Consider the following 13476-nt stretch of genomic DNA (forward strand, 5'->3'; position numbering starts at 1 on the left):
ATTGATACTGGTAGAGGACTTTCGTTGACTGGAAGGACTTCGATGAAATGTGGATCAGGATGATTCGCTTCTCTCGTATTTCCCGTGTGGCACCTGGAAAATGTAAGGAATCTGACAAATTATCAATGCTTGCTGGGAAAATCTGGCAGAGCACGCAATGATGGATGGCTGGAGCAACCTGGTGGCAATACCTATAAGGAAGCCGCATGGGGATTCGTTTCCTTTTGTGTTCCATTTTTTTCGTTCTCTCGAGTGTGATTGCGAAAAAATGAATGAATGCGAATCGTTCGGTTGTTGGCACGCATAATACATAAAAGTTGATAAATTTCGCATTTCCTCCATTGCCACCTCCTCACGATCTATTATGTAGTGGGTATAAGGAAGTAAGGCGAGGAGGATACCAAAACTGGGAGAAATCGTTTTCCACCTCCGGTAAACCTCTTTTTGCGGCAGATGATGATTGGAATAGAAATTGATGATGCTCCCCTAGTTCAATGTTTGCCGTTCCGTGATTTAATACGTGAAATATGCTCGTAGGGTAAGAAATCAAACTTTGAACTAGTCAAATTGTAATCTTAATTTGAACCATTTCAAAATTCATTAAAACGACGTACTTTTCAGGCAAATATTGTCCCGAAAAGGATGGTCAACAGCTTTCCGTAATATAACCTGATAACATGGACTTTAAAAGCATTGAAACATGCGTTTTTGTCATGGAAAACAGGCAATTGAAAAATCACTGAGATTCCACCCATTCCCCCCCAGAGGAAGCACATTTTCGGTGCACTCGTACAGCTCATGCATTGTATCACACGCAATAAGTGAACTCGTCAAATGAAAGCTTATTTATCGTAGAATCGACCAACCGAATAATATTCCACATTATTTGTCATAAAATTATCGAATTTAAGAAATTCTTACTTGGAGAATCTTATCTTGAATTGAACCATTTGAAATCTAGATTTGAACTAGTGAATGGGGGCGAGCTTCCAGTGTTGGCCTGCAGACTGCGCTAGTGGTTGCTTTGTTTACTCTTGGGCGATGGAAAATTCCAAATTTAATTTTCGAATTCCTGAAGGATTCCGAACATTCTGAGCTGAAATTCCATTGGCTAATGAAAAAGAGTTATGAGAATTAGCAGATCCATGTGATTTTTAGTTGTTTAGCATGAAATTGGCTGTTGCGGGAATTGCTCGAGCTGCTGCCGCCACTAGTTCAAATCTAGATTAAAATTGGTTCAAATTATGATTACGATGGTTCAAATTAAGATTAAAATCACTATTGACAAATAATTGAATTTCTCAATGAAATTTGGTGCAAATGTTAACTTTTTGTCACTTTACGGAAAGCTTATACCCGTGGCTTTCATATACGTGAGACCTTACCGTAGTAAATTATTTCCATGTGGACGAAAAAATCGATCAAAAGTGCCGCTGCTTCAGAAAGCCGCAATTTGGTTCAATTCATGATTACCTACCCTAAATGGACTTGTTTATACGGTTACTCTATTCGAGGGTGGAATCACAAGTCTGGCTGTTTGCTGAAAGTGAGCCTATCTGAGGGTAGTTGGTTAACTCAATTGAATTTAGGGTATTGAAGATGCGGAAAAAATAGACTTATCGTGTGATAAATCAGTTTTGGTTTTTCATATGGCAGCTTTAGTACTACAAACCGGAGGCAAATCGATAATGGGCTACTTTCACTAGTTCAGTAAGACATTGGAATGCAAATACAAAGTTTCACCTTTAGGCTAACTTCAAGGTTCTTACAGTTTTCATAATCATATACGTATCTTAGGGAAATTAGCAGGAGACACAGTTTTCACGATCTGAGTTTCTCGTCAAACCAATCAATCCGTTTTAAGGGTATCGTTACACTTCTGCAAAGACGAGCTGTGACGCTTTGGGTTGCTTAGACATATCATAACTTGTAGATAATCTATCTTTCCAGCGTGAATCGAAAAAAATCCATCGTTGACCTCGCCAGGAATAAAAATTCCACTTTCTCCGTTTGTGGCTTTTGAATAACTTTCTCATATCCACTCAAGATTTGAATTACCACAGTCTGCTCATATGTCGTATCGACGTGATTTACCCTTGTGTTACAGTAGTAATTTTTAACATTCAAGTGTTCATCGAAATGCTACTTTCACCTTTTAAGTTATCTATTGCATTCCAGCTTATTTAAAAATGTTTCCATTAGATATATAGGGTATTGGTTCCCGTATTAAGCATGTGGCTCCCATTTTCATCCTACGAAAAACAAAGGATTGAAGCGCTGTTTGTTTTGTTTCTTATTTTTGTATTTTTTGTTAGAAGTGAGCACCCATGGAAACAAAAAGAACGGAATCAATCGGCGCCGTAATCGCTTGTTTTCGATTAGGATGGATATGGGAGCGTGAGATTACTGATGGCACACATACCCTAATTAACGTAAACAGTTCTAGACCTGCTTCTGCCGCTATACGCCACCATGTACGTACTTCCTTCACATTTTTAGACACAAATTATCTCTGCCCACTCTCTTCTCAAAGAAAACAAAAGCTTCCTCCACTGCGTTGTGGTAAATTCCAATGTGAATGCCGTCCACAAAGTCAGCAAAACTTTTAATAAACTTCTAGGCATTGGCCTTCTCATTAAACCTCTTTGGAGATAAACAAATTCGTTTATTTAAGTTTTCAGTTGAATTTTGAAACGACATAGAAGGTAATTAGAAATTATAAATAGTGATAAAATCACTACAATTAATTAACGCGGTGTAACATGTTTATCAAATGCTCTGCAAATGCCTTAACCAGTTATTCCTTTTCCCGCTTTCTCTGAAGACCTTCCTTGCCTTTACAGCATGTGTTGAGCCCGCCACCAACATACCTAGAGTAAGAGCGTGCCTGACATTTGAACAAAGCACTTGCACATTTAATGAAATGTAAGCAGGTGCGAAATTTTTGCTGCTTTTTCTCACCCTTCCCGTGGCGGCAGTAACTTGGGGAATTTTTGCCTTTAATCTAAAAAGCATTTCAATTTCGAACCTAATTTTGCGTCCAAGCAACAACAACAAACGCAACGGCCAATTAATCCGAACGTGGTGAGCTCCGTATCTTCCACCGTGGCCATGCTCCTCTTTATGATGCTTTTGCATCGATGAGCATTAGTTGGCTGCACTTCTCACCCGATTCCGTTCAGGTGGCTAATTAATTTGCGATAAATGAATGTTGGAAGGCCTTTTTGCTTATGGGCAGCTTTAACGGCCCATTAACTAGAATCAGCTGACTGGCTAGTTCCTATTAAAACCAATTATATGTACAGATTGATTGTCTTTATCTCATCACTAGGAAGAATTGTACAATTTTATTGCAATTGTTTTTTTTTTCAAATTTACTAAAAGAATAGCAGAAAGTCTTAAGTTGCTTGAAGCTCAACACATTCATTGATTGTTTGTTTTCATCTACCTACTTTTAGTATGTTAAACAATAAACAGCTTCACGTCTCTGCTTGAAAAAGACCTTTGAAGGCCGACTATCACCATCATCATCGTCTAGACAGGCGTAAAATTGCGCTCAGCGCCACACCAAGTCAGCCATGACTACGCGTTGATGGTTTAATGCGTGCGTGCTTGAATTCCGACGTAGGTACCCACCATACATTGTTTGTTGGTGCGTACTAGCTGACTGGCTCTGACTGACTGGTGATGGCGTACTTGACGTCGATTGACCGGTGAAAAATGTGCGTAGGCTAATAATTGAAATGCTTCACTAGAAACGGGTGAAAATATTCAATGGTGAAATAGTTTGTACAATTTTCAATAACATGTTTTCTCAAACGCTTGGAGCGTTTGCACAACTGCGCAAGGTGAAGCATAGACATGATACAATGTACATTATAGGAGCAGGCAATGACCATATTTAGCGATATGCTGACTGACAAGGTTAGCAATACAACTCCATTGCACGATTTCACAATGAAACGATTGCACATGGAATGATTTATTATCAGCATCCAAACAACAACATGATTGTATTTCAATTCTGACCTTTTTGGTATCCCGTCGTATTTCTCAAGGTTCACCGAGCAATGGTTTATCGAAATCTCATTAAAAATATTATCGAGAATAAGTAAATATTTTGCAAAGATCTCAGCTGTTGGACTTTTGCAACTCGTTTACCGAGATGCGAAATTTGTAGTAAATAAAAAGCAACACAGAATTTATTTCATCGACATTTTCCATTTGTTTTTGGCGTTTTTTGGCTGGTAAAAAATCATTTACCTAAACTACGAGTATACAAAATATTTTTTTTTATGTTTGAATACTTTTATTAATTGGGGAGATATTTCAGAACATTTACATCCGATATTTTTCCCGCAATATATCCTTGAAGTTTCTCCCAGAATTTCTGCAGAAGTTCTTGCGGGCATTTGTTTTTTTTTTTGTTGTTTGTTGAGTCTCCCATAAAACTCTTTCATTTGGAATTTATTTTGAAGCTCTTTTCAAAATGTGTGCGGTAATGCTTCCTAATATTTTTTCAATGAGTTATTTCTGGAATTTGTCACGGAGGTTTTTTCATTATCCCCCATGATGGGATTTGTGGTCTAGTGGCTACCGCTTCTCATTTGTATGCAGAAGGTTCTGGGTGAAATCCCTGGCCCGTCCCTTCCTGCTCCTTTGCTTCTTTCTATATACTTACTCTTTCCTCTTTACACGTACAACCCATGTATATTCACATGTTCATAGCATTTTCTAGAACAGAAACGGGTTGAAAAAGCCGTTTGCCTTCCTTGCAACCTTCACAGCACAGTATCAATGTATCAAATAACGTCTTCGAGTTATGACATCAAGCGAACTTTGCCGCATTATCTTCAAAGTATTAAACACACAAATCTTTCACCTTACGTTTGGCATCCACGCACCAATGTGTGAACCCTTTTCCAACCGTATCCTACCAACACACTGAAATCCGCATGAACACAGAGGTATATTCGGTCTGCTGTGGTTACAAATGATTGCAATCAACACTTTCTTTCTCTTCTTTATTAATTTATTTTAATTCCCGGCAGCGATCTAATTAATTCCTTGATTCGCGAAGTAATCCATAGCTGGTCTGGCGATACTGGAGTAGCATCCACGGGCGGTCAATGAAGCTCAAGTTCGGGTTTTATTTTGGAGATTTTTTCATTATCTCTCTTGGAGTGTTGTTAGAATTTTCTTCTCCAGATATCCTCCAAGAATATGTCAGAGCTCCTTCCCGGAATTCTCCCACGAATGTATCTCGGAATTTCCACCAAAACTCGGAACGGAATTCCTTAAAAAAGGTTCCTCCCGGGGTTGCCCTTAAAGTTCCACACATGGTTCCACATGACACTTTGCTCGGATTTTTGTTCGAGATTTCCCGCAGAATTTTCCCAAAACTACTCCCGGGTTTCTTCCTGGAAATTTTCCTGGATTTTCTTCTGGGATAAAAAATCCTTGCTTAAATGTCAGGGGAAATCTTGGCAGACTTTTGTGTGGAGCTCCAGAAGTAATCCCGGAATACTTCTATGAGAATCCCGGTGTTGCGACGCCGCACAAAGTAAGTTTTCTGGGCCGGTCTAAAATTGAACCAGTCTAGCCGCAACATAACTACAGCATGACAGTTCTCGCGCGCTAGTAGTGGTAGGTGAAATGAGGGACATGAGATGCGTGATATGGTAGGGGAAAGCAATAACAATAACAGAATTTCGCCATCGTTAAGAGTAGCCAAGAAAGCAGTTCTGCAAGTGTTTTGGTAATTCACACAAAATTAGTTTAATTAACTTGTGGGTGTTCGAGTAGAAGTTTAGAGTGCGGTGTGAATTAATAGAAAATCCGTAAGTTACAACCTGAAAAGAAAGGTAAATGGTTAGCTGAACGATTTCAAATACTTACCTGCATATTTCCCCGTAGCTGAGCAAATACCGATACCGGGTAGTCCTGAAACAGGGAAAGCTACCAAAGAAACATATCGTGCCAGTGGAGTGTAATGTAAGTAGACACAAAAAGAAGGAATTGGTCTAGATTCGAATAGTAATCATGAACATTTGTGTCCCAAAAATAGCACCCGCGCAAAAGCTACCGATTTAGGGTAACTGCACCCGTATTAAACCACCCTTGATTTGAAAGTTTAAAAATAAGTTGTGGCAGAGGAAACCACTTAATTGTAAGTGATTAGTAATTAAGTTTGTGTTGTTAATTGTGCTAATTGATTTTTTTGTTAATAAATTTCACAGTTTAAGCGTTGCTTCAAAAAACCTGAGCTGCTATAAAAATCTGGTTTCCCTCTCGGGAACATTCTTAAAAATTAAGTGACACCCGCGAAGTAACTTCCGCGAAGTGATAGTGTCAAGTGAGAAGTTCGGACCTGCCAAAAGATGACTTCCGATGCTGAGTCCACCCACGACCAAACCGTCATGGATCTGACGGCAACTCAATGTACGATTTGTGGACTATCTACGAGCGACGAGGTGATGGTCTGCTGTGACGGATGTTCTAAATGGTTCCATACATGTTGCGTGGACATCGATGAGGACAATCTGCCGAAGAAGTGGTACTGCCAAAGCAAGGCCTGCCAGAAGAAGGCCCAGGAGTACCGGCAGAAGCAGAAGGACGCCAAGAAGCAGCCTCGCACCCGGAAAAACGGCAACGAGTCGGAGATATCCAGCGTCAGCTCTCGTCTAGCTGCGTCTAGCGTGGAAGCAAAAGGCCGAGCGTTAGAAGAGAAGCAGAAGCAGCAGTATGAAGAGCTGGAGGTGGAGATGCTGCTGCGGAAGAAAGAAATGGCGATGCAGCGTGCGTTCGAGCAGCGAAAAATGGAATTGGAGCTGCAGATGCGCGCTGAGGAACAAGAGGAGCAAAGAGCATGGCAAGCGGAGATGCTCCAAAAGAAGAAGGAGCAGCTTCAGCGGCTGAAGGCGAACAGGGAGTCGTCCTTCGAGATGCAAATGGCGGCCATGGATGAGGAGCTAGCTGAACTTTCGGGTCGAAAGTTGAAGCCGGCGCCGAAAGTAGTCACGGATGTTTCGCGAGCGATTCCTTCCGGCAAAATCAACCCAAACGTGTTGAAGCTGAGCAAGGAGAAGGAGAGAAAACAAACGCGAGGCTACGGCAGCACCGACGAAGAAGACGAGGACGAGTATTCTGACGATTCGGATCTGCAGAGTCAGAGTTCGGTCTCGTCGATGGAGCGCAAGACAAAACGGAAGATGCGCAATAAAGTGGGAAGTCTCAGCCAAAACGGGCTGGGGCAGCAGCAGACCGGACCGACGAAGGCACAGCTGGCTGCGAGGATGGGGTTAACCTACAAACTCCCAAAATTCTCCGGCAAACCAGCACAGTGGCCATTGTTCTACGCGGCCTACAAAGTGTCCAACGATGTCTGCGGCTACATGAACCACGAGAACTTGATGCGACTTCAGGAAGCTCTGGAAGGCGACGCTCTCGAGCTGGTGTCCGGGCAGTTGCTTCTTCCCGAATCCATCCCGCAAGTAATCGAGAAGCTGCGCCGGCACTTCGGCCGCCCGGAACAACTGCTTCAATGCCTGCTGGACAAGGTGAACCGGCTGGAACCCCCGAGGCCAGACAATCTGAGGAGTTTTGTTCCATTCGGAAACACGGTGGAGCAACTCTGCGGCCATCTAGAGGCAGCGGATCTACGGCAACACCTCGTCAACCCGCTGCTGATAAAGTCGCTGGTCGCCAAGCTGCCGGATCGGGAAAAGCGTGAGTGGGTCCATTACCGGCGAGGTCGAGGGGAAACAACGTTGCGGACGCTGACGGATTTCCTGATGGACATCGTGGCAGACGCCTGCGAAGCTAACGTTGACGTGGACTTCGTGGAGTTCAATTCACCGCCGCCGTCCGAAGCAGATTCCCAATCCGAACAGGAGGGTTCGGATGAGGCTGGACCCAACCCGCTCATGCATCCGGTCGAAAATACGGTCGGGCTGAGTGCACACATCCGGACAAACTGCACGGTATTGTTCCGGATCGTTCCGGTGCAGCTGCACTACGGTGGAAAAACGGTGTCAGTGCTGGCGTTCCTGGACGAAGGTGCTTCCGTCACGCTGGTGGAGAAAAAGCTCGCCGACCGTCTGGGCGCGGTCGGAGTACAAGAGCGATTGACCATCCAGTGGACGGGAAACACGTCGAGAGAGGAGGATTCCCGAAGAATGAGTCTTTGGGCGTCGGGAACAGGCGCTGCAGCCGGCGGCAAAATGCTGTTACACACAGTGCACACGGTAGACAAGTTGATGCTGCCACATCAAGAGTTGGATTTGGAGGAGCTTGCAGCACAGTACGAGCACATGCGAGGGCTGCCCATCGAATCGTACGACGGACAGCCGCAGTTGCTGATAGGGGTAAACAACATCCACGCGTTTGCGCCGATAGAAGCAAAGGTGGGTACGCCCGTGGAACCGATTGCGGTTCGAACCAAACTTGGATGGACGGTGTATGGGCCGCGACAGGAAACCTCGGCGACGGCTGACAAATATCTCGGTTACCACCGGCAGATAACAAACGTGGGTCTGCCGCCCGAGCTACTCAAGAGCCACTATGCGTTGGAAGAATCGGTGATGGCAATTCCGTGGGGAGCCGTAGCGAAGAAACAGGCCCGGGAAATACGAGAGCAAACCACCCAACTCGTCGGCGATCGTTGCGAAACCAGATTGCTGTCGAAGGACCGAGGGCAAGAAGTTACCACGTTTCCTCATCCGGACAGACCCGGAAAAACCACCACGAACAGGGCGGTGCTGGTTCTGAAGGCAGAAGGACAGGTCCATCAACAAAAAAGGCGGGTTCGAAATTCGAAACGGCAACTCGCTGGAAACCCTACGGAGCCTAGAAGAGGCGAAGCCGGCGACACCGGAGCATTTGAACCGTGGTATCTTGCAGATGATGGAGAGAGTTCTGGGAGCGATGTGGGGTTCAAGTGGGGACCAGCGTTTTCGACGAGGCACCGCGGCGAATTGTTGCCGCACCTGTACGAGGAAAAGCGGCTGACGAGAAGACTCGTCGCGAATGGAGCAGGACCGGATGAAGTCAATATCGATCGCCGTAAGAAGAGTTGGGCGATGCGTGCGCTCGATGAGGGGCGCAAGTTGTCGGACGAGATCTGTTGCCAGGAAGTGGAAACGGCTGGCATGATCGAAACCGAAGCACTGACGTCGGAATACCTTCCGATGGTCAACCAGCGGTCGAAATGGTTCGACGATCAGCAACCGCTTCAAGAGGGCGATTCTGTGTTCAAGGTCGACGGGAAACCCCGAAGGTCTTGGAAAAGAGGCGTCATCGAGGGTGATCGAGGGCTCAGATGGGCGAGTCTGACAAACCTGCGGACGGCAGATGGTAAGGTGTAGAGACGAGATGTGATGAACCATGCGGCGCTAGAGGTAAGGTAAATCCGGAAATGTCGGATGTTACGGGCTGGGGTGTTGCGACGCCGCACGAAGTAAGTTTTCTGGGCCGGTCTAAAATTGAACCAGTCTAGCCGCAACATAACTACAGCATGACAGTTCTCGCGCGCTAGTAGTGGTAGGTGAAATGAGGGACATGAGATGCGTGATATGGTAGGGGAAAGCAATAACAATAACAGAATTTCGCCATCGTTAAGAGTAGCCAAGAAAGCAGTTCTGCAAGTGTTTTGGTAATTCACACAAAATTAGTTTAATTAACTTGTGGGTGTTCGAGTAGAAGTTTAGAGTGCGGTGTGAATTAATAGAAAATCCGTAAGTTACAACCTGAAAAGAAAGGTAAATGGTTAGCTGAACGATTTCAAATACTTACCTGCATATTTCCCCGTAGCTGAGCAAATACCGGTACCGGGTAGTCCTGAAACAGGGAAAGCTACCAAAGAAACATATCGTGCCAGTGGAGTGTAATGTAAGTAGACACAAAAAGAAGGAATTGGTCTAGATTCGAATAGTAATCATGAACATTTGTGTCCCAAAAATAGCACCCGCGCAAAAGCTACCGATTTAGGGTAACTGCACCCGTATTAAACCACCCTTGATTTGAAAGTTTAAAAATAAGTTGTGGCAGAGGAAACCACTTAATTGTAAGTGATTAGTAATTAAGTTTGTGTTGTTAATTGTGCTAATTGATTTTTTTGTTAATAAATTTCACAGTTTAAGCGTTGCTTCAAAAAACCTGAGCTGCTATAAAAATCTGGTTTCCCTCTCGGGAACACCCGGGTAGAATTATAAAGATCTCTATTCCGGAAATTTCTCTGGAAGAAATCCCTGGAGAAACTACCGTGACAGTCTCGGGAGGAATTTGAATTTTTAAGGTCCCTTCCAGTTTATGGACTAAATGCAAAACGTAGTTGGCACTATTAGAAAAATGAACTGTTGCTTATAATTGACACCCACATAAGACAAAGTTATTCAAACTAGCAACGCACGAATGAGCTCACAACGTATAATTAAACATTATTTATAAATTTGCCTGCGTGAACATGAATATCTCATGTTTCGATTATTAGCATATAAATACAAACATTTCACTGATGGGGCCTTGTGTTGTCGTCATCGTCGTCGTCCGTCCTCATGAATACTCATAAATTGGCAAATAGAGTTCAAGAGAATTAAGAGACGGGATGATGGCAGTACGTGCGAAGTGTAGCGGTGTATAAACGAGTAAGCATAATCAGCGAAATTATGTATGATATGCGGCACATTCTGCTTCCGTCCGATGCACGCAACGCGACGGTAGTGGGTGGGGGACTGCTCAGGAACGAAAAGAGTGACGATGAAGCTAATTGTATGCACTTTTAGTGTTTAATTATATGGTGATGATCCTCAGTTTGCTCTTTCAGTTTCTCTCTATCAACCAAACGCACTTTGCCGGCGATGTTCTCTCATCCTGAACACCACGATGCTATTCAGTCGGTCTCTATTTGACTAACATGCAAAACAATTAGTGCGCAGGGTTGCTCTCAGTTTTTCTTTCCGACTGATCACCGTTGGAGCATTCCTAGACTTCACCACTGGGACGTCATATCATCCGAGTGCTATCATTTGTTTTGCACATACTTTTGCCTGCCACTTGTCTGATGTCTATCTAACACTACATCACAGTTTTGCACCAGCTTCTGTGACCACCGCTAATAACAGTCATACCAACTGCACTGTACTGCACTGGAGCCACCTCAGAACAATGCAAGTGTCGTTATCATTACGCCTCAGGGAAATGCGCACACGGAGGGAAACAATACAGTGAAAAGTGGGAGATCATGCCTGTATCCACCCTGTACCTAGCAATTATTTGACGACGCTGGCTGGACGCATTTGCACAATCAGCTGAATTGCTACGGTATGGGCTGTGTTAATGAGTTGCTGGCTTACAATTTGGATCGACCTACTGACCACAACTATTCTGGGTTGTCACTTGCTGATAGACTCCTAAAATTATTGCTTGATTTTTCGTCATACCCAATAGGAATGCAGTCAAAACAAGCCCAATGATCCCGCTATCCGTCACACGTCGTCCGTCGTTGGTGGCACACGAACGTAAAAATTTCAACGCCTCGTAACATGCGCTTGATTTGCCTGTTTAAACGCGGCACGGTTAAGCCATAAAATAAACTATCATAAATCTACCGCGCATTCTGCTGGCATGTTCCACGTGGGGAATCTAGTTTCGTCGAGCTCGTGGCGTCAGGCCCCAGCCGCAGTGTGACATCCTGCCCGGCCGTGGTCGTGTGACAAAGATTATTTTTTGCTGTTCAACCACCCGGGAGAACTGGAACCGGCAGGGGTGGATTCATATCTGACATGCAACCGCTCGTGATGCGTCCGTATCAGTCACATCGCCTCCACGGGGACGCTGAACGGTGGCTAGAATTACCACCACAAATCATGTAGCTAGTAAAGTTTTATTGGTGGAAAAACAGTGGTTTATTGTTCGGTACATGATATGAATATATTAGCACTAACAATTCAATAAATCACAGAACAGAGAAAAAAATGTTTGCCAACCAATCGAAGGAGAAAGATCCAAAATATAAAAGAAAATCAAACTTATTGCTAAAGGAAACCTAACGACCCAATCAATGCAAATGCCTTCTCAAGTACGTTACCTGCTTTGCATACTTTCAGGGGAGCACTCAAAACCTATTGATTTCGCTTGGATGTGACCTCTGGTACGATAGTTTGAAGGATCGCATTCACCCCCTCAAAACAGGTGCAGGGCAGATCGTGTGAATGAAGCAATTGACAAGCACTCCTCTGGCAGCCGTAAAATAAAATGTTACAAAGTTTCCGTAAATGTCCGCAAACGACCGCTTAGCGCCACCGTCCATTAAAATTTATTACGTTACTCGGATCGTCAATTTAATTCTCGTTTTTCTTCGTCAACTGCATCTCGCCTTCTGCTGCCGCCGCTGTCGGATCGGTCGGTCGGTTGCGTCGATGCGAAAAACGCAGCTCTTAAACAAGATTAATTGATTTTTGATTTGTGCTTAACTTTGCCAGGTAAAACAAATTTATGTAAAAACTTTTCATTTTTACTTCTGTCAAGTCAGGGGCTCGTACTCATAGATTAATCTGGCGCGATTACGTTTTCCACCCCACGAAAACAAGTTTCTTGCTCATTTCTTTCGCCTTGGCTGGGTCTTGCAAGGGGCGCTTGAAAATCAACTGTGGTATTGCATGAGCTTGTATTTACGATTATTCGATAAGTTTTTGTTTCATTTTCCTTTCCTCGATGCTCACAAACAGTCCCATCCTTGCCTGGTCCCGGTCTCCCGATTCTCTCCGAGAAGTCCAAAAGCAGAACTAATTTATGCATGGGCAAAATTCAAACCTCCCGGCGCAATGAGGTAAAGGGTAACGGGACAGAAACGCCACAGAGGGTACGTACGCATTTGCCAGAATGGCCAGTTTGGCGCGACATCGATAACGACATCGATGGCGACACTGGCACTGGCTGACCAAAACTAGGAACGGTGAGTGTCTTACCTGCGCCCGGTTCGATTGGTCAGACCTTGCCTTCTTCCTTATTGCTTCGGTGCTGATGGGAAATTCCGAGATGTCCACACACATTTATCATTTCGGTCTTCTCGGCCGGCGCAAGTAAATATAATGTTATTCAGCATTATCATAAACTTTAATCGATTAGGCGCCGCCATTTTGTTTCACATGTTTAAATTGAATAAATTTAAAGTGATACCAGGCGAAACGGCAACGACGCCATCAGTAGCGTGGGCCATGCACGTGAAAAGAGAGGAGAAGGCAGGCGGCAGCATAGGCCGTGAGATAAAATTGTGCTGATGAAAATGTTCCATGTGCAACACTGGCTGCTCGTTTATATGTATGTTTATGCTAGCTGCAGGGACTAACCAACGTATCACTTCTTCCACATTCGAAGCCGAGGACATCGTTGGAGACGTGCAAAAACAACACATACTCTCACTCCCGATGGGCCCGGTCTTTAGTTGGCATAGCATGCCTGATGGAAATTTCTTCCCGG

The 13476-nt window shown here is 44.2% G+C and overlaps 2 protein-coding genes across 4 annotated transcripts in view; both read left to right on the forward strand.

Annotated features, from left to right (window-relative positions):
• The window catches only part of LOC109415156 (homeobox protein araucan), a 271454-nt gene that overhangs the window by 206102 nt on the left and 51876 nt on the right, over window positions 1-13476 (forward strand). The gene's annotated exons all lie outside the window — the stretch shown is intronic.
• Window positions 6381-10190, forward strand: LOC134288807 (uncharacterized). The gene is made up of 2 exons (XM_062854688.1): window positions 6381-9439; window positions 9497-10190. The coding sequence occupies exon 1, from the start codon at window positions 6381-6383 to the stop codon at window positions 9363-9365; it is 2985 nt and encodes a 994-aa protein (XP_062710672.1). The 3' UTR covers window positions 9366-9439; window positions 9497-10190.

The sequence above is a fragment of the Aedes albopictus genome, chromosome 2, assembly GCF_035046485.1.
Source record: "Aedes albopictus strain Foshan chromosome 2, AalbF5, whole genome shotgun sequence".
NCBI classification, from domain to species: domain Eukaryota; kingdom Metazoa; phylum Arthropoda; class Insecta; order Diptera; family Culicidae; genus Aedes; species Aedes albopictus.

Coding starts and splice junctions, on each gene's coding strand:
- LOC134288807 (XM_062854688.1), top strand. CDS start 6,381: ATGACTTCCGATGCTGAGTCCACCCACGACCAAACCGTCATGGATCTG.